The 22700-nt window shown below is 43.6% G+C and overlaps 1 protein-coding gene across 1 annotated transcript in view; it reads left to right on the top strand.

Annotated features, from left to right (window-relative positions):
• Positions 1-22700, top strand: part of LOC137416272 (procathepsin L) — a 42790-nt gene that overhangs the window by 13721 nt on the left and 6369 nt on the right. The window contains exons 3-6 of the mRNA XM_068101800.2: positions 3854-3979; positions 10275-10430; positions 14155-14436; positions 15689-15857. Coding sequence (XP_067957901.1) covers positions 3854-3979; positions 10275-10430; positions 14155-14436; positions 15689-15857 — 733 coding nt within the window. The remainder of the gene's footprint in view (positions 1-3853; positions 3980-10274; positions 10431-14154; positions 14437-15688; positions 15858-22700) is intronic.

Below are 22700 nucleotides of genomic sequence, written 5' to 3'. Positions count from 1 at the left end.
GTTGTTTTCCCAGGTGCCGCACAAACGGCTGCACCGATCAAACTCGGTGACCTCGGACAAAGACCTTTTATAAGGACACGGGTTTAATCCCTGCTTAAGAGAATTCTAAACCCCTCGCCGCTATCACGGCCGTCTCTCCAACATACAATCCCACGAGATATGCGGAAAGGACGATCCAAAACCAATATAAACATCATTAAACATCATTAAAAGTAAATAATGACCTCGTCCAAAGTTCAAACGACATTTAATCTCTACATGAGAGAATTCCACATAGCTATTTGGGCGGTGTATACGCTAACAGATCGCTGTCTCCATCGATCTTGCCAAGGCCGTAACAGCTATCGGCTCAAAATCCTTTTAAATGTTGATTTGGTAGTTTTTACAATGAAAGAAACATTATCAATGTTGTTAAAAGTTTATTTTGTGATTAATGGGAGTTATGTTGTTTGGAATGCAAAAGGAGATATCGAGTTCAAGTGAATGACGACATGCCGTGATGGTTTCTACTTTCTGAACGTGCACTTCGCGGATCGCCATATGCAGATTCGCCACGGTCGCACAATCAATGTTTCTATACGTGAACGTACCCGTTTGTTTGCGAACGGGTACGTTTTTCATGGAAGTCCTTCACGAACTTGCTGTCCATGTCTGACGTGCGACTGAAGGTGCTACAGGAATGTGGAATTTATTGGTTTCATGCTCTGGCATTCGCCATATCTGCATTGCCTGTTTGCTTCTGGCCTCCCACCCATGCGGAGCAAGGGTATCTCCCTAGTACAAATAAATCAAACAATTCCGGAAGTGTACGAAGTTTGTAGTACGGCTTCTTCTTCTTCCTGATCGGCAACACACTTAACTCAGAAACGTGACGAACGCCACATTCACCCACCATCATATATATGAACCCCCTTCCTCTCCTGCCTCCCTTCCCTCGCTCCCCCCCTACCCCGCCTCCCTGCCCCCTCCCCCCTCCCACCCCCTCTCTCCCCCTTCCCCTCCTCCAACTCCTTCCCCCCTCCCTCCCCTTTCCCCCTCTCCCCTTCCCCTCCCTCCCCACTCCCCTCCTCTCCTCACCCCCCCTCCTCCCCACAAACTGGTCAAACACTTGAAATGCCTTTTAACCCTAAGAAATCCCACACACTCACTCTCTCTGAAAGGACCGTTCGACAACCCCTCCCTCACATCAACTTTCTTAACACCCATCTCAAATAGATTGTCACTCAAACTCTTGGGTTTCACTCTCAATCTAAGATCTATCTTTGGCAAGCCACATTTCAAAGTTGGTCTCCAAAGTCAGATGTCGACTGAGCATCCTCCATGATGCAAAGTCCTTTGTTGGCAAGCCTGAGCTCCTATGTAGATGCAAGGCTTTCATCTGCAGCTTGATGGAGTACTGCTCTCCCCTCTGGGCTGGCTCCCCCTGCCTCACATCTTGCTCAGGTCGACGTGGAAACCAAGGCTTTCAAGATCATTGGAATCTCCCACGCTGAAGCTGATCTATGGGCCTATCACTTTGCCATCGCCAACAGGTTGGTGGTCTCTCTGTCTTCTTCCTTCCTATTTCTGGTCCTGTATCTTCTGCCCTCTCCGTGCTCTGTCCTCCCCCCCCCCCCCCACCCCCCCAAGTATCAGCTGAATGCATGTGGTCCATGAGCAACCCCCTCGTAGCGAAACTGCCTAAATCCAGAAGCACTGCTCACCTCCACTCATTTATTCCTTTTTTCCTACCTGTGGAACAAGTTTCCACACTCTCTTCAATCTCATTCGTCCCTCAGGGCCTTCAAGACAGCTGCTCACCACCATCTCAGGCCATCCGCCATCCCCAAAAAATTGCATATGTATCCATCTTGTCCACCTTTCCTTTCTCCCCTTACCCTCATCGTTACCTGCAACCCTTGTTTGTCCATCTCCATCTACCTTCTCCCTCCGCCATGCTGTTGGTGTTTCCCATTTCTCCTGCTGTTCCCTTTGCTATGTTGTGTCCTGATTTGTTCTGTGTTCTCGCTAAAAAAACACCCAATAATTTTTCTTTGAGGCTCAGGATATTTTGGGACAAGACACAATACTCCCACACTCTTTTTAATCCCACTCTTCCCTTCAGGTCTTCAAAACAGCTGTTCACCACCATCTCATATCTTCCCCCATCCAAAACCATGACCTTTTCTACCCCCGTTAATCCACAACCAATCTTTTCTACCCCCGCTAATGATCTTCTCCTAGTTAATCCGCCAAACCTCCTTCAAAATCCCTGTTTTTTCCCCCTGAAATCCCCAGTAGTGTCCATCGTGTTGTAGTTTTTGAGTCATTATCTTGAGCCTCGACCAAGGTATACAAAAAAAAGTTTTAGTTTTTATGAAAACAAACATGCATGAGAACTCATTGCAAAGAAAGCTCTTATTTTGGAAATACAATCAATACGAGTTTTCTTAGTCAATCCAAATCTGTTTGGGTACAACAAGATTTCGTTTTGCTTTGAGAACGTCCTGGTAGCTCATTTGAGTGAAATCCATAAGTCAGACAATCAGAGTAATGACATTAAAAGTGTCTGCTCTAAGCCTGGGAGGTCGGTGGTTTGAACCCAGCCCCAGCCTGGTTACACCAAAGACTTGAAAATGGTACGTTCTGCTTGCTGCAGAAATTAAGTGATGTTGAGTGTATGGACAGTCATGTTTCTGGACGACAGTAAGAAGAGTTCAAGATCCTGACAGAAGAGCTCAAAAGTAGGAGTACTGTACTTGATTTTGAGCTATATTGTCTGAACTTTCAGTCTGATGCTTTTGGGGAGGACATTGCATCATAACGTACACCATCCTTTTCCATTAAATGTTAAACCAGCTGTCTAGTCTTGCTTGTGCTGGGCTGGTTGGCATTAAACACCGAAGTATGTTTTGAAAATAGTAGGCCATTGTGTGCTGACACCTTGGCCAAATTCCACGTAATTACTAGCAGGAAGACATTGTTAAAGAAGCCTTTGCGTTACTTGCTGTATGAGAGCTTAGTCAGCACCCAAGCTTCGTTTATCGGTACTAGGGCATGCCCGTACTATATCTATATCTAAAATTATATCCCCCCCCTCTATTTACATGAAATGGTTTGGTCCATGAAATGTTTTGGTCCATTCGCAACGCCAAAGCGAACGGCGAACGCTTTACATGAAATGGTTTGGTGCATGAAATGTTTTGGTCCATTCGCAACGCCAAAGCGAACGGCGAACGGCTTGCGAGTACAGTGACAATCCCCCCGGGGTTTTTATTAGTTTTAAAACATAGTTTAACGCCAACATAGCGCCAACATAGTTTGCAAACGTGAAATAAATGAATACGCTCTCAAATGTGCCATCCGAGGCAGAGTGTGTCCGCCACGTTCGGCACACGCGATAGCTCGCTGCTCTCTGATTGGTTGAATCGTTTTTTGGACATAGCTCGGTAAGTAATTGTCCGATTAATATGAAACCTTGAAAAGGCACATCCTCGGGTCCCCAGCAATATACCTGGCAAGTTAAAAGTATATCGGACCGGTAGTTGTCGAGAAACAGCGGTCACAGACAAACAAACACACAGACACACAGACACACAGAGATTACTGGAATTATAGATAGATAGATGACGAGTTCAAGTTAAATTTACATCCCTTTCTCCTTTGCCCTCTTTCTTGCATGTGTCGTCATAGATTGGACATCCTGCTTCTACCCTATGGTTAGCATGGACTCCAATGACCGAAATATGCAAGAAGTGTATTTTGTCATTAATATTGTCTTACCTCTTTATATGGTTATCCTCTGCTTGGCTGGGGCCGGGATATCCAAAAATCAATTGACACCTACATTTGTCTTTTTCTCTGAATCATGTAGGCAACAGAAGAGAATCAACGTCACCTGGTTTGGGAAAAAAACCTGGAACGAATTCTAAAGCACAACCTGCAATACTCTTTGGGAAAACATTCCTGGACAATGGAGATGAATAAATTTGGAGACATGGTGAGTCGATCCGCATGGACAGGGATGGATTATATCCCACCGGACAACCATTGGGGCATCTGTGGAACGTGATGGTGTGAGCATGATCTTCCACAGATGATCTGTTGTGATTTGTGGACTCTCGGCTTGGGAAGAGAGCCATGGGTTTGATGGAATCGGGAAATTTGGAACGAGCCGAGCATATGGGGCCATGTTCGGCTGGCATGTGTATTGAGAAGCACCCTTCTTTGGTGAAGATAGTGAAATGTAAAAAACAATAATTATCACAGGTAATCTGAGGGTTAGATGTAAATTTAAGGGTGAATTTTGTGAGGCCATGGTGGACAATGCACAGTGGCACCATTATTGATCCAATGATCCAGGTGCATTAGACCACAGTGTTGGAGGCTGGGACAAAAAAATGGATAGAGTAGCAGGGCACCGCCTTCAACTGGCTACGGGGGCGCCGACGCCAATATTTGGACACGGGATTGGAGGGATGGAGTTGGGTAGTCTGGGGGTCGAGGTGGTGTTATGGGTGTCCGAGGTGTGTGGACTATGTCTTCTGGGATGAGTCTCCTGGTGGAGCATGGCTGTCGGCTCGACCTTGGGCATGGTCAAGTGTGGGTGGGCACTGGGGGCTGCATGTGAGTGGACTGGGAGATGTGAGAGGTGCAGGGGACGTGATGTGGATGCCACGCACTGTGACCGTGCTCCCCAGGTCCGAGGCCTTGGGAATGGTGGAGTTGGCAGCAGGTGCTCACCACATTGGCCAGCTGGGGCTAGTGGAGCAGTGTTCCTCGCAGGGGGCCGAAGGATGGATGGTGGCTCGCACCCTTATGGACACTCATGGGCCGTGTTGGCGTTTGGACTACTCAACTTATCCCAATGGCTCTTGCACGGTAGAGGGGCGGAGCTGTCGTAGCCAAATGAAGTTGTGTAGTAAAGGTCACCGGAGGTGGTGGATCCACATACTTGCCAGCAGTCGGATAAATGAAAATTTGGTGAAATTTGATGGGCCCCATGGGATAAATATGTGATTCAGGTGGGTGGATGGCACTCTTGGACCCACCCAACCTGCACATCAGGGTAAAGGTAAGTGCCTTGATGTTTAGTGTCCCAGGTGTTCAGTACTTGCTTTTAGAAATTGGAACATGAGAATTTGGATTGGGGGGCGGGTGAGAGTGATGGCATGGCTGGTGAGGGGATTTGTGTGTGTGCTACAAAGTGTCTTGTGGGTGGCGTTTGTTTATGTGTCGAGGTTTTTGTGTTTTTGTGTGGTTGTGAGGTTGGAGATTGAATTGTGGTTGAAATGTGTTTTTGAAATGTGAATGGGGATTTCACATGTAAGCAGGCCATGGCAGTCATGGAAATGAATACCATGTTTTTGTGACATCTTTTTATGGAAATATGTGGTTGAGAATTGAATGGAAGTGGGGGAGGACATGTTTTTGTGGATTTTGTGGGTGGGGAAGGTGTGTGTATTCGCAGGTACGGATCAAGCTCTGGAGGAGCAGTGACTGTGGCCCCCTCTGCGGTAATTGCCCCTGGCAGCCAGTGGTGTCTGGAAATTGGGAACCCGTCGGCTGTGGGGTCTGGTTGGGCGCCCTGTGGTGTGGAGACCCTTGGCGACCCGTGAGGCTGTGTGAAAGCCTGAGGCGATGAAGCCTGGTGTGGAGACCTTCCTGGTGGGACGACAGCTAAGGAGCTGTTTGGCTGTCACGGGGCCAAGTGTTAAAGGGGTGGTGGGGAGGGGGTGGGGGGAGGGGGGGAAGAAGTCGTAAGTCGAGTCGAGTCGAGCGACTTGTTTTTGGACTGCGGGCACCACAGCCAGAAGCGCCCCCACCATCTTGCTTGTACGGTACCTCCCCGCTGTCCAGTAGAAACACACACACATGTGTAATAACATCCATGCCATGGTCTTGCAGGGGGGTGAAATACATGCTTTGATTATTGAAATGTGTGTGGATGGTTATGGGATTTGTGTGAATGAATGGGGGAGAAATACACCTAGCCATGTCACTCACCTGTAACACCAGGATAGGGCCCATGGAAATTTGGGGCACATTGGGATGGCTCCGCAGGTAACGTTGAGTATTGTGGCATCCACCAGGGGGACGTGGTCTGCAGACTGGGGTTGTAGAAACGTTTTTAAATTTTTGGTTAAGTTTTGTGGTTAAGGTAGGTTTTTGTGTGCTTTGACATTTTTCTTCCTGCCCCAGAAGTTAGGAGCAAAGACTTCAAGTTTTGCAAATATTTGAAATGTGCATTGTTGCTTAAGGGGGTAGAATGATAAGGATAATAGGTAAGTAGCCATGGCTCGCTTCTCACAGCCCTTCTGATTTATTTCATAGGCTAATTAAGTGTGAGTCGGTAAGTGTTAAGACTGGGATGGTAGTGCCTGCAATGAACCATGCGGGAGCTACGGTTCCGGAGGGGGGGGGGGGGGGGGCTGTGTTATTTTTGTAGGGGGTAGACCGTGATTACCTTAGAAGCAGGGTGTTTCACAAAGAAGCAAAGGGTATATATATATATATATATATATATATATATATATATATATATATATATATATATATATATATATATATATATACACACACACACACACACACACACACACAGAGTGTTTCAAAAAGAGTGATACAACTTTAAATGTTTATTTAAAAAGAAACAGAAACCTCAGGAATGTGAACCAAACATGTATTGAAAGCTTATGGCGTGGTATTTTCTATCACTGATTGCTATTGCAGGAAGTCACTGCTAGAGTTAGTTAGAGGCCAAGGTCTGAAATTGGCATTTATGCAAAATCCTTGTAATCGACGTTCTCGATGTGTGCCTTTCCGCGGTTCAAACAGGTATTGATCCTGACTCCAAAGCTCTGTCCAACTTTCCTGTCGGTCTCATGTGGCACTGCCTGGAGGTAGTCTGACACCTCCTGCTTCAGACCATCCAGTGTGGCAGGGCGGTTGACATAGACAGTGCGGTACCCAGGGAAACAAGGCAGTTTCTGAAGAGCTGCTGCAGGAAAGTGGTGGTGTCACCAGCTGTATGCGGGGGTGCACCATCCTGCATAAACCAGGTCATGCTGAGCTGGTTTGAGGTAACCTTTCGGGCTGGATCATGATGGAACTTCTCGACCACGGCCCGGTAGCGCTCACCGTTGATCGTCATAGTCCTGCTGTTGTCATTCTCAAACCAGTAAGGCCCTAGCATTCCCCATCTGGCATTGAAGGCGCAGAGGCATTTGACCTTAGGCTCTTTCAGGTACTTCTCAGTGATCTACCACTTTTGGCTTCTGCTCCACTGTCAATGGCATAGTTGAGCTACGGAGCTAGAAATCCCAGGGAACAAATACCATGATAACACCACCAAACCCTGAAAACGAAAATGCTATCGGTCAAAAAACAAAGAAATGGCAGGAAGTCAAAGTTGTATCACTCTTTTTGAAACATCCTGTCAATATATCCACAAACTATATATCTAGAAAGAATGATCGTTTTAAGGCCATATATCCACAAACTATTCAGTCAATTTTGTCCAACATATAATTACGTTTTTGTTGATTTTGCTTCTCCAAAAAATCTTAGCAGTCTTAACAGTTAGTCACTATTATGCTGTCAAAGGAGCCGTTTTATTCTCACAAAATATATAGGAATTATAGGCTATAGATATTTCCACTATAACATTCTCTGCCAGCCTGTCTGAAGCTCTGTCCATCTAGGACAGAGCTTGGCTTACTGGCCTGACTCCACCTGCAAATGTGACGTGAAAAATCAAATCATATGTCCACCATTTTGGTAAGCTTAGAACATCGTCAGAAGTGTCATTATAATAAAATACACAATTTGGTGTCTGTCTGTCTGTCTGTCGATTTTTGACCGCGCTACATTCGGTCGTTACTCATCCAATGTCAACCATACTTGATAGGACGACTAAAGGTTACACAATGAAGGTTGTAGCGAATTCATTTGCCCCCTTCCCCAAGGGGGTTTTCCTCGCCATTGGGGTTGCATGTTGAGGTGTATATCCATGTTAAAATAGCTTTATCGTGACGTTTTTCCAAGGACGCTTCTAATAACAGAAGCATAATATTAATGTTATTACAAAACAAAATTAATACTAATAATATCCCCACCTCACCAAGGGTGTTTCCTCAATGAACAAACGCTGTATTAATGTTAATAAATAGCTTATTGCACCATTTTCGTGGGGGCGCCGGTCCCCATAAAAATATTATAAACTACAAACACATATGATTACCTTTTTAAACAGTCGCTAATGCTGTTTAACATGAAATTGAAAGAAATGTGGAGGAATCCCAACATCCGTGAGGCAAATTATACTTATGGAACTGAGCAAAGATCTACTGTAATCTACTGTAATCTATATACCCTACAAGAGTTAATACCATGACCCTTCCTGCCACTAACGTGGCGGCCTTTTGAAACAGTTGCTACTGCTGTTTAACATGAAACCGTAAAGGGAGGAAGTCCAAGGTGTGTTCAGTTACCAAGCAGCTCGTGTGTGCTTGCCAAGCCTGCTGTTCCTTATCAACGGTTTTGAATGGAGTGCTTGCTCAAATGTTTAATCCACTTGATGAGCGCTCTACAATAAACTTGGTAACTGGACAGATCCCTCCTCCCCTATCACCTCCCCCCCCGCCCCCATTGTTCTTGGGGCCCGACAGTAGATCTACTGTAATCGATATATCTCAGAGAGGAATGACCCTTCCTGCCGCCCATGTGGGGAACGGGTGTACTAGTATTGTTATATTCTCAATTACCATGCCCTCCCTGTAAATTTTCCATTCAGTGTAAAACAACCAAGGTGACTGTTAAAATAATAATCAAATACCGGTATCGAAAGGTTGGAGTCGATAGGTGACACAGGCCTTGAAAAGGCGACACTGCATGTTGGCCTCATGCTTCAGGCCTCTGTGTCAGCATATTGGCCATTGCAATTGGAATCTATCCTAGCTATATAAGTAGGGTTCTTTTTATTTTCAGGAGTAATCCAGGCAGTGGTCTGTTGCCTATACACCGCCCAAAGAAAGGGATGGGTTTTGTACGGAATTTTCGTACGCTCAAGAGAACCTCCGAGTTTACAATATGTACATTTAAAGACTGAACAATGCGTTGTCCATCATGAAAGAAAGGTACGTTTTGATTATAACCCATACAGAGGAAAAAAAAAAAAATAGGAACGTATTACATGTTTATATTACAAATACTAAAATGCTAATATTTGAAGTCTTTAATAAAACAACTCCAACCTGTCATTTCTGTCACAATTTGAGGACGTCAAGATAAAGGTAGTCAGTAGTGGCCAACATGGAAAAATAAATGGCCACAATGGAATCTTTCCCACAATATTGTTTACCCAGAGGTCCTGCAGTGACACCATTCCAGGTAACCACCAGAGGGAAACTATAATTCACATTTCAGATATCTCGGATTTAGAAATAAACTGTATTTCACATGTGCATGGACATGTATTCACACATTAAAATTTCAACAAGTATTCACATATTACATTACATCATTTCTAGATCTGGTGAATTGCCAGTGTCCATTTTGGAAAACGCTACATGCAGCATCCAACTCAAGATATCCAAATGTCATACATGTCCATGCCTGTGGGTTTCCCATGGGTGCTGGCCATAAACCAATGCCTCATCATCGATGAGTGTCAACATGGATTGCTGTGTTATTGTATAAATCATTGCATCCATAAATACGAGTTTAGATATGGATTGCTGTGCGATTGCATATATCATTGTGTCACCATAAATGTATGTAGACATGGATTGCTGTGCGATTACATAAATCATCATATATGACTACAAATATGGATTGCTGTGCGATTGCATAAATCATCACATTATATGATATCTATATCATATCTATACTTTAGAGCAGTCTTAACAGTTAATGACTATCATGCTGTCAAAGGACATTCCTAGCAAACTCTCTAAATATTCCTAGCAAACTCCTGTATTGAGACCGAATTCCCTAACAACAGCCCGATGGATCCAGGTTATCTGCTGGTATATATCGATGTATTGTGACTGCTTTATTAAATACACCAGACTCTCTGCCATATTCTTGAAATATTTGATAGTGTTGTTACACGTTACAGTATATTTACATTATCCACCTCCACATTTGATCCACAGGCAGCAATATGGAATTGGCCCAAAGACGTACTCGTAATAAAGACATCATTTAATGATGAAGATTACGTAATAAAAGGACTGTATGATTTTAAAAATATTTCAGTTTTTCATTAATTTTATCACAGCGTTGTCCAACAGATACCAGAAGAGTTTCACAAGACAATGAATGGATACCGCCATCCAGCTGGAAAACTACATGGAGCTCACGCTACATTCCTGCCACCCATATTCTTTCATCCCCCACCTAGCATTGACTGGCGTGATTATGGATTTGTGACCAAAGTGAAAGATCAGGCGAGTTACTGATTTGTTTTTAAAGAGTACTTAAAGGTCTAACGTATTTCTGGCAAGTTGTCAGATGACTATTGTGTAGACAGTGTAGACATAGTATGTTTTTGAGCACCTTGATTTTTACAGTGGCATAGCCCGTAGGGGAATGCCGTCGAGAACAGCGTTTGTCTGTCCGTATGTATGGATGTCTCTCACAAACTTCCACCAATCAGAGCTGAGGATCTGGTCACATGACAGGGGTACAGTGTTTAGTAACCATTCCAGTTGCATATTTTACTAAAAGGAAATATAATAACCTTCTGTGGAACGTTTTGGGGTTCCAGTGGGTGTCGTAAGGTAGGTATGAGGTTTCAGAAATTCCTCAATAAAATTATGATTTTCAAATGCGATCGACACGGACCTTGCTCCCGAATCCAGAAGTGAACAGATGATGAAGGTTTGCTGGTTTCATGATATCTCAATACAATCGTGATTTAACATTATATTTTTTGCGGATTTGGGGATAACATTTGCGGATTCCCCAGTTTCGCCATTGATTGGATATAGCAACATACAGACTGTGTACGTTTTTTTGTGCAAGTCTTTCACGAACCTGCTGTCAAAGTTTGACGTTCGACTGAAGGTGCCACAGTAATGTGGAATTTATTGGATCATCGTTTGCCATTTGCTGATTTTTTTTACCCAAGTCATTCACGAACCGGCTGTCCATGCCTGAAGTTAAAATAATTTAATTCTTACATTATTTGTTAACTGTTATCCTCAACCAGGTCATACTATCCTCACCAACTAAAGTATCAAACAAGCCCGGCTACGCCGTTATTAGACTATCCTATCGGTCTTGCTTTTGAGTTACCTGCTGGGATAATGCCTAATTTGTACAGGTGGGCTGGCTGGATAGCTCAAAGGGATCCATGCTTGCCTTTGAGCTGTGTAGACTGGGTCCATTTCTCAGCCCAACTATAAGCTGTTGCATTGGAGCTTTGCAGCCACGGTGTTGCATCACAAAGTATGCCGTCCCTCAGATGGGCATTAAAATGGTGGAAGTTAAAGATCTCATGGTGTCTTTCACAAAAAGTAGTTGAATTATTGCCAGCATCTTGAACAAATTGCGAATTAATGCATAAACTGCGGGTACCAAGTGGTCTGATCTTCTTGGATATTCCTTGACACCAAGTTACACACCTTGCTATCTCTAGAATGCGGTTATTATATATGCCGCAGGTGCTCCACTAGACACAAATTCACGTGCCCAGATGTTCATTTCTTATGTAAGCGGCAATCTTTAGCTACAAACAACAACCAGAACATGACACATCTGATGTACAGGTTCCCCCCCATCAGCCTGATGACCTTTACACTTAAAATTGATAATCATTATTATAGGGTCGCCCAGATAGCTCAGATGGCGGTTCACCAGAGGACCTGGGTTCGATACCTGATCTAGCCGTGTAATTTTCCCACATACAGTCACGTGAAAAAGTAAGTACACACCATGTAAAGTTTTGACTTTTTCAACATATTTCAACATACAGCTATTTGATCTTCATTTCAACAATATTGAGAGATAAAGGTGATATAATATAATAAATATCATGAAACATTTACATTTTGTAGTCCATTGTATAATTTAATTAAACATAATTGCAAATTTTGCATGTGGAAAAAGTAAGTACACCCTTGGCTCTAATAGGTGGTATTGCCCCCTTTGGCAGAAACAACCTCAAGTAGGCGTTTCTTATAACTGTCTGTCAGTCTCTGACATCGACTGGGAGAAATTTTTGCCCACTCCTCCATGCAGAATTCTTTCAGCTGTGCGATGTTTGAGGGGTTTCTTGCATGCACAGCTCGTTTCAAATCCCCCCACAACATCTCAATGGGATTTAGATCCGGGCTTTGACTTGGCCATTCCAGAACCCTCCATTTCTTTCTTTTCAGCCATTCCTTGGTGGATTTACTGGTATGTTTAGGGTCATTGTCATGTTGCAAGGTCCACCTTCGGTTGAGCCTCAACTTTCCGACAGATGGCCTAACATTATCCTCAAGCACCCTCTGGGACAATGAAGAATTCATAGTGGATTCTATGATGGTGAGCTGCCCAGGCCCTGATGCAGCAAAGCTGCCCCAAACCATAATATTTCCACCACCATGCTTTACAGTTGGTATCAGGTTGTTGTGGTCAAATGCTGTCTTTGGTTTTCGCCAAACATGTCTTCTGGTACTGTGGCCAAATAGCTCTACCTTTGACTCATCCGTCCAGAGTACATTGTTCCAGAAGTGCTGGTCTTTGTCTCGGTGTTCATTGGCAAACTTTAGTCTTGCCCTGATGTTCTTTCTGGACAGCAAAGGTTTCCTCCTGGCACACCTCCCATGTAGATCAAATTTGTGCAGCCTCTTTCTAATGGTAGACTCGTGCACTTTGACATGAAAAGTGGCAAGAGCTACCTGTAGGTCCCGTGATGACATTGTGGGGTTTTTAGAGACTTCTTTCAGCATCTTGCGGTCTGCTCTCGGGCTGAACTTGCTGGGGCGGCCTGGCCTGAACAAGTTGGCAGTTGTTTGGAATCTTCTCCACTTGTGGACGATCTTCCAGACAGTGGAATGATTGATTTCAAATTGTTTGGAGATCTTTTTAAATCCCTTCCCAGACGCGTAGGCATCTATAACCTTCTTTCTGAAGGCCTCAGAAAGCTCTTTTGATCTAGGCATGGTGACGCAGCACACTTCAACAACAAAGAGCAAACCAAACTAAATGTCTGAGGTTTAAATAAGACAGGTTCCTCCAAGATCCTCTCTAATGATGTTCTAATCAATTGCACCTGAGCTGGTGCACCTGATTCTAATTTTAGGTATTTGAAGGAGTGATAAATGTAGGGGTGTACTTACTTTTTCCACATGCGAAATTTGCATTTATGTTTATTTAAATTATACAATGGACTACAAAATGTAAATGTTTCATGATATTTGTTATATTATATCACCTTTATATATCAATATTGTTTAAATGAAGATCAAATAGCTGTATGTTGAAATATGTTGAAAAAGTCAAAACTTTACATGGGGTGTACTTACTTTTTCATATGACTGTATATCAATTAATTTATCATTATTATCTCTAATTGTTAAGGCACTTGTCCCAAAATACTAAATGAGTGGACCACCCCTTCCATCCCTCATATTCTGATTTAGATATTAATATCAATTGTATTTTCATGGAAAACAAACTTTTGGTGAAAATGATTAATTTTTCTATTGAGAAAATGGGAAATTGGGAAAAAATTTCTGTTTGGGAAAATGTTCTTTATTCATGTTAACAAGAACTGTTAGCACAGGAAAATAAATCAGATCCTTCTTCAACTTTAAATTACATACCAATGTTTTACAGTCTTGTTGCTTGGCCCAAAAAAGAATATATGATCTGATACCTTTGTCGTTCTCCATTGACTGTGATTGGTCCCTTCAGTCTTGACTTAAAACCAATCTTTTCCCTTAAGTTGCAGCTTAAATTTGCCGACTTCCTTTACTCGTATGAAATGGAAGCTGCACACGGTCAAGTAAGCAAAACCTATTTCTGAACGACTGTTTCATCATATGCAATATGACAATGTGCTTGTCCATGTAAATTTGGAAGGAATATATGGTGATGATCACTTGCAATGTTTTTGATGAGAATGCAAAGATTCGGTGTGTGGTCCTCCATGATCTTTGGTTTATATGTACATGTATGCAGGGCTCGTGTGGATCTTGTTGGGCCTTCAGTTCCACCGGAGCTTTAGAGGGACAAGTTGCTCGTTATCGGCACAGCCTGAAATCAGCATCTCCGAGTCACCGGAATATGGCGAATACTAGAGAAAAGGCAACCTTGGTGTCACTGAGCGAACAGAATCTGGTGGACTGTTCAAGGACGGAGGGGAATGAGGGCTGCGGGGGTGGATGGATGGACCAGGCGTTCATGTACATACGTGACAACAATGGAATTGAATCAGAGCAGTCATATCCATACAGTGCCAGGGTACCTGGAACTTTTAATTTTCCTCTTGCATCTGTTGTTTTCTCGTCTTTCGGTTTCATTACAAGCAGCTTTATCCAAACTTGGGAAAGCTTTTAGATCTCAGCCAGAGTTTAACATTCACGGAATATTTAGAACTCAGTGTGAGTTCTTAGCACAAGGAGTTCCCTGTATTTGGAATACAGCCAGAGTTACAGCACAGCTATGATGAATAATTACCTGGTTTCTCTGTATGTGTGAAATACAATCATCATGTTACATCTCTCTTTAATGGTCGTGGAAATGCAGTGCGGATTAAGAACTCCAGCTGACATTTCACCAGTGAATGTTGTACATAATAGCATGTTTATGGTGAATCCGTTGCAGCCAGGAGGTATCCTCAATTTTTTTCCCCATTTGTATATGCAAAATGTATTGGGAGTCAATTATGGATTGGGCACACAGGTGTGCACCGTTTTGTGAGGGTCGCAGTTGTGTGTCGCTTATTAGTTCCCCCTGTAATCTGGAGCAGGAATTTGTAATTTGACCAGAAACCCAGCAATAAGTCATCCTCTCTTCATCAATCCGCACTGTGGAGTCTGTTAAAACTAATGCGAGCAGATGGGCCCCAAACTTCACATTCATCTGAGGGACAGTGGAAGATGGTAGTGACAAACATCGATATGCAACACCCCAAATGTGAAAACACAAATTTGATAGTTGTTGTTTAGCCCCGGACAGTTCTCTTGAACAAGCCCGCGGCACGGAGACAGCCTATCGATCCCCCAGTAGTGACCCAGATTTCCCCCACATCTATGGTGGTGTAACCCCCTCCTTCATGAAGCCAGGACCACAACAGAGTTAGAGAGAGAGTTAGAGAGTTAGAGAGTTAGAGAGTTAGAGAGAGAGAGAGAGAGAGAGAGAGAGAGAGAGAGAAGAAAAAGAGGAAAAGGGCCTGAGGACCTTGACCGCGTTGCCCTGACGAGTCTGGGCAACAGGGAAGAATGGTGAAGATTTGGCCCCCAACTGATGTTGGGGGGTACAACCACCTCGAAGAGGTGTACAAATCTGATAATTTTATGGTGTGGTTGAGAACCACACCCACAACAGACAGCTCAATGAAAGTGTGCTACCGATGTGTCATCCTTACGTCTGATTCCTTCCTCAATAGAAAAAAATTTTTTATTTGAAAATTGGCTTCACCCAATGTATTTGTATATCGACATAAGGTTTTGCTTCCCCTCTCAACCCACCCGCCCCCTGAATCGCCCTACAGGATGATCAACAATGCTTGTTCGACCCGCGTCTTTCTGTTGCTTCCCTCTCTACATATGTGGACATCCCAAAGGATAATGAAACTGCTCTGAAAATGGCAGTCGCCTCAGAAGGACCGGTTTCTGTTGCCATTGATGCCAGTAACCCATCATTTCAGTTTTACAGTTCAGGTGAGTAAATGAACATAACATCATTGAGTGCGGATGGCATCTTATGAGGAAATATATGCAGGAAGAGGCCATGGAACCCATCATTCAGTTGCACCAAACTTATTTCAGTACACATACCTTTTAAGTTTTTGTTTCCATTGGCAAGTAGCCTACATAGGACAATTATAAAATTAATATACAGTAATTTTTATGGCATTTGCATACATTTCCAGAGTTATGATGTGTTTGGAAGAATTGGCTGCTTTTGGGATAGCAGTTACGCCATTTATTGGGATGATGTGAACGAGGGGAGAGAGTAGTTAGGTATTTGGAGTCCTGAAGTAGAAAAGCATATTAAAGGAGGAAGAAAGAGGATGAAGAGGGGCTAATAACATACAAAGACCATAGATAGCGAAGGCTCGGAGGGGAAAGATGCAAAAGAAGCGGAGTTAGTGAGAGTGGAAGTACCTGTTGGTGTAATGATCACATTGTACATCAATGATGATTTTTACCTGTAATGTATTTTCTTTAAAGTCCATGTATGCTATGCTCTGTCATTACATTGCATTCTATGAGAACCTATCGACCTAATCTAAAAATGACTTGGGACTAACTGATAAAATACGCTTGGACAATTGAGATGGCTTGAATTAAATCCAAGCTCAGAAGGACGTACAGGTGAATTGATGTAAACCCTCATAACAGTGCGAGATCCGCTATAATTACACATCAAGCCGGAAGAGCTTGTGCTTTTTAATGTGTAATTGTCCTGGCTGCCTCTCCAGACCTGCTTGTGTTGACCACAGACAGGATGGTGTGTGTGCCAGAAACAAGAATGGTCAGGATCCACATGGCAATATCCTCTTGGTGAGGATCCATGCGGCAATTGCCAGTGTGGCATACGTTTCCTCGTGCCATAGCAGTAAAGGAGTTTATTTTCGCTGTAATTAGTCATTTTTACATTAATTTTACTGAAACAATTTATTAGCACTTTTGGTTAACTACAGAGCCGAGTCAGGGGAAGAGTCGAGTCACATCTATTTTCTATTATTCTATATCCCAAGGATTATGACCTTTAATATCAGGTTCTGGATGAGGCACCGGTAAACATCTACTAAAAATACTATTGTGAGAACACTACCTGTTCCACTCAATAGCATTCACATTGGTGATGATGTTACGGCCACGGGCCTACTTTGCCAAGGACAAACAAAACAGAGAGCTGTGTTATCTCCACGGAAAACCAAATGTGATCTCACACATACACAGACATGGCCTTTATCACCTCTTGGAATGTCCTCATGCATGGCAAGCCCCTCACATCGCCCACCCGCGACTGTGGGTCGTGCCATCTTTCGGGCTGTGCCACCCTATGGGGCGGCCCCTCACAAAAGTATTCTGTCCTGTCCAAGGCTCTGCAGCTCACATCACCATCATGACCTACAATTCATTGACCAGATAGCCCGTGATGTGTCCCATTAAAAGTGAGTCACGCTTTCCTGTGTGCCTTTGTGCCCAAATCCTCCACATGGCATTGCCTGTACAGAATGTTTTACACAACAAAATCTTACTCTTCTGCTGTAAGGTTTACAATCACCTCCTCTTCAGTGCACGTTTTACCATACGACTAACTTAGCTCTGAAAGATATCTAATACAAGGATATATCTAACTTACTCGAGCACATGGTCCATACTATTCTTCCCATATTCAAGCTATGAATCCCCCCTTCAACATTACAGTAAGTATATCTTACTATAACTCACCAAAAGTCCGTCCGCCTGTCTGTCCGTCCGTCTGACCGTCCATTTGAAGGTACCGCAAAAACGGCTGAACCGATCGCAACTATATTTTGGGTGGGTAATCCTGGGATCCCCTGGAGTAAAATAGGGTATATTGTTTTTCCTATTTCAGCTTTGGCCTCCAGCATTTTCAGGTTTGGACTCCCGCATAACGTTATTTTCCTGGGTGCCGCACAAACGGCTGCACCGATCGCTGCAAAGCTGCACCGATCAAACTCAGTGACCTCGGACAAAGACCTTTTATAAGGACATGAGTTGAATCCCTGCTTGAGAGAATGCGAACCCCCTCCCCGCCATCATGGTCGTCTCTCCAACTCGCAATCCCACGAGATATGCGGAAGGACGACCCAAAACCAATTATCTTTTTGATTCGTATGTAAACATCATTAAAAGTAAATAATGACCTCGGCCAAAGTTCAAACGATGTGAGTTTAATCTCTACATCAGAGAATTCCACATAGCTATTTGGGCAGTGTAAAAGCTAACAGATCGCTGTCTCCTTCGATCTTGCCAAGGCCGTAACACCTATCAGCTCAAAATCCTTTTAACTGTTGACTTGGTAGTTTTTACAATGAAGGAAACATTAACAATGTTGTTAAAAGTTTATTTTGTGATTAATTTGTGATTGGGGTTATGTTGTTTGGAATGAAAAAAGAGATATCGAGTTCAAGTGAATGATGACATGCCGTGATGGTTTCTACTTTCTAAACGTGAACTTCGCGGATCGCCATATGCAGATTCGCGACGGACCCACAATCGATGTTTCTATACGTGAACATACCCGTTTGTTTGCGAACGGGTACGTTTTTCATGGAAGTCCTTCACGAACTTGCTGTCCATGTCTGATGTGTGACTGAAGGTGCTACAGGAATGTGGAATTTATTGGTTTCATGCTTTAGCATTCGCCGTATCTGCATTGCCTGTTTGCTTCTAGCCTCCCACCCATGTGTAGAACGGGTATCTCACTAGTATGTATAATGTTTGTATGTCTGAAACTTAGGGGGGGGGGGGGGAGGAGGATTACTAGTGACGGGGACAAAATAAAATTACCCTATCTCTCCCCTCCCCTCTTTTTCCTTGCCCTCCCTTGCCACTCCCGGAGCAAACGGATGTTTTCAAGTACACGATTACAAAATGTTGATCAATGCAAGGAGTATTGCTGAGTGGCCACATACTCAGGGTTATTGAATGGCAAAATATTGCTCAATAGAAACCTAAATGCCAAATATTTTGGCCACAAGGTTTATAATGAGTGAAATGGGTCAAAGGTCAGATCAGGCCAGAAATAAGTCAGCATTATCTAGTTTGCAAAATGGCTTCGAGGACACCCGAAGGTGCATCAACGACATATAAATACTAACCTTTTGCCAATTTAAGACATTAATACACCAGACCAATGGCTGCCTGCTTGAGGCAAGTCTTGTCTGGATTAATTGTTTGAAATACAAATACTTGGCAAGCCAGAAAACTTAATATTGGGACCAATGTAGATCTTTGAGACCCATATAATCCCCAAAAACAACTCTAATCCTAATTTTTCAAAGAATCCCGATAGAGGCTGTTTGCCATCTCTAGTGATTCAAATCCATGCATTAAATTCACTGGATTTCTCCGTCCGTCCTTCTCTCTGTCACGCTCTTTCCTTGGGATGTCATTACGGTGTTACATCTTGTGCTAGGGTAGGCCTCTACGGATGTGCACATCATCCCGGCATCCAGCAATCAACTCGTCCCATCACTTCTCTGACGGCAGTTGAATACCAGAACCCATATATCTGACACTATATGACTGTCTGACGTCTGAAGGTGATGGACTGAATGCCAGAAGCTAGTATAGGCATTTAGTAAGACTATGGTGTAGTCGGATGGCGTTATGTATGGGACATTATTACAGCGTTACGTCTAGTGCTAGGCTTGGCCTTTATGGCGATGTATGATTCATGACTCAATGAGAACTGCATTTTGCATCGTCTGATCCCTGGGAACATATAACTACAACAACAACAGCAACAGGCATTTTAAGGCCATTTTCCCTGCGAGAGCGGGGGTTAGCCTTGCGGGCCCCATGACAATCTTCTTCATTTTGCCCTATTTTCTGCATCTCCCCTTGTTAACCCCCTTGACTACATTTCTTCTTCCACTACCTTTAGCCAAGTTCGTTTGGGAACATCAAACAAATTCATAATATTGTTTTTTTGGCAAACAAGTATGTGTATTACTAAAATTAATGCTGGGTTGTTAGCAGTAAACAAAATGTTTCTGGAATAAAAAAGATTCAAATATTGACTGTCAATAAACTATATTATTATACTGTAACATATATGTTATAATCTATATTCTATATTATATTCTCCGTAGGTGATTCTGTGAGTCTGTCCGGGGGTGTGGCTATACCCGGTCTGGGAGGGGCTTCAAAAACAAATATCCACCATTTTGTTTACACACATAGCTTCAAGGCCTCTTTTGTTAGGCCAGCAGTGTCTTGCTCTCTCTCACAGTTTTATTTTGACTCTAATTCGCAATAATCTCGGAAAATATCTTAGGATAATCGAGGTATATTAAATAATCGCGGCTTTTCGCGGCTCGATATATTGTTACGGACCGCGGATAAGATGTTGGTTTGCCGAGCGGATGGCACCGCGGCCGAACAGTTACCCCGACTAACCCGATTCCTGAACGTTGGCCGGATCGCGCCACAGATATTCAATGGGGAAAAGACTAAAGCGAAGGATGTGAAGAAGAAGAAAGACAAAGGGTAAGGAATATGAATATAATTTATTTACTATTTACAACCAAAAGTAACCAAGGAAGAAGGAAAGATAAGAAAATAATTTACAGAAGAATTCAGAGACACAGTGCAACGCTAGCTTACCTACAGTCTTAATTAACCCAGGGACAAGACACACAGAACAAACTCACGTACACAAAAGGATGGAAAGGCAGGAGGTGGATGGCTGGAGGGAGAGGAAGGTCCAACGGGTACTGCAGCACGATCGGCGTGTTTAGCAGCCGCCGTTCCTTCGCGGCCCTGCTCAAAACTGCCGTCCAGGCCCCAAGCTGCTGTTGTTGTTGCTGCTGTGGCTGCTGCTGCTGCTGCGGCTGTGTACGTCACGTGCTTTCTCCAGGACTCGTCTCTCTCGTCTTGTCAAAGCTCATCTGCTTCTGTAAAAGCTCATCTGGTCCAACCACTTCTGTAAAAGCTCATCTGGTCCAACCACTTCTGTAAAAGCTCATCTGGTCCAACCAGTCAACTCAACAACGTCTTTGCTTCTTGCGCGCGCGCTTTTATAGCGCCTCCAGCAATCAAGCCGCCGGCCTTCAGGACACGCCCATCGGTCAGCTCGCCTCGGCCCTGATTGGTCGGCACGGCCCTCTGGCTCTGCCCTTGATGACGATGGGCGGGCACGCCCTTCTTCCCCGAGCTGAGCACATGCTTAATGGCGGCTTTGGGGCGAAATCAGCAACCCACCGCTGTAACAAACCTGGCAAACTGCCCAGTGCGGTTGGCAATGGAGACTTGGAGGGGATGTAGCTGGAAATGGAGATTTTGGGAATGGGAATGAAAGGGGATCTATCTTGTTTCACTTGGTGCAATGGAGTGTCATCTTAATGGAAGACAAGGCCTTACCCTAATACACATAATAAAGATATAACTATCAACAAAGGGGGAAATCTATGATTGGCTGACGTGATTGTTTATGACCTAATTATGGGACGCCCTTTGACCTTTATACATAACTGGAGTAAGGAGGGTCCAGAATAAAGCACTAATAATAAAAAACACAATAAAAAAAACCACAATCCTCATATCCACAACAATATCTTACACCACCCAAGATGACGCAGACAGGAAATTGCTGAGATTTATGAAGAATTCGCGGCGGACGTTTCCATCGCCAAGATTAAATGTTTAACTTTACGTAGTCAACAATGTGGGGAGAGGGGCGAAGCTTTGTTCACGTATCACCACAGACGGCAAATTGCCGAGATATATTGAATAATTGCGGCTTTTCACGGCTCGATATATCTTACACCGCCCAAGTAACACAGACAGGAAATTGCCGAGAGATATTTCTTCATTCTTATTTGATAAGTTATGTGCACATACACTTTAAATAAGTTTATTTGAAATCTTTAATTTTAAAAATGTCATTCACTTGCCATTTGATGATTACGCGGCGACACTTCCTCTTCCTCTTGGGGATCATGAAAATTCATGCGTTGTGTGGAAACTCCCATTCCCAAAATGAACGAGACGGTCGATGAATGGCTTGATGAACGTCAATGCAGACTTGAACAGAATGCAGCAAGAAAAAGAATGAGACGGGAGAACGAGACCATAGACGAACGTCAACGTAGACTTGAACAGGATGCAGCAAGAAAAAGAATGAGTCGGGAGAACAAGACATGTGTGTCTCATGTGTGTCTCATGTGTGTGCATGTGTGTAGGGTGTATGTGTGTGTGTGTGTGTGTGTGTGTGCATATGTGTGTGTGTGTGTGTCTGTGAATAAGAGAGACAATTGTGAGGAACAGAAATTAAAAAACGAGATGTGTGTGTGTGACCCACTCCCGTGTGTGTGTGTGTGTGTGTGACCCACTCCCCTGTGTGTGTGTGTGTGTGTGTGTGTGTGACCCACTCCCCTGTGTGTGTGTGTGTGTGACCCACTCCCCTGTGTGTGTGTGTGTGTGTGTGTGTGTGACCCACTCCCCTGTGTGTGTGTGTGTGTGTGTATGACCCACTCCCCTGTGTGTGTGTGTGTGTATGACCCACTCCTGTGTGTGTGTGTGTGTGTGTGTGTGTGTGTGTGTGTGTGTGTGTGTGACCCACTCCCCCCGTGTGTGTGTGTGACCCACTCCCCAGTGTGTTTGTGTGTGTGTGTGTGTATGTATAAATGTGTATATATGTATATATATATATATATATATATATATATATATATATATATGTGTGTGTGTGTGTGTGTGTGTGTGTGTGTCTGTGTGAATAAGAGAGAGACAGAATTGTGAGGAACAGAAATGAAAAAACCAGGTGTGTGTGACCCACTCCCGGGTGTGTGTGTGTGT

This window comes from Myxine glutinosa, chromosome 11 (assembly GCF_964187855.1).
Source record: "Myxine glutinosa chromosome 11, kmMyxGlut1.1, whole genome shotgun sequence".
Taxonomy (NCBI): Eukaryota; Metazoa; Chordata; class Myxini; order Myxiniformes; family Myxinidae; genus Myxine; species Myxine glutinosa.
The sequence above is the reverse complement of the archived record's forward strand: the minus strand, read 5'-3'. Positions and strand labels throughout refer to the sequence as shown.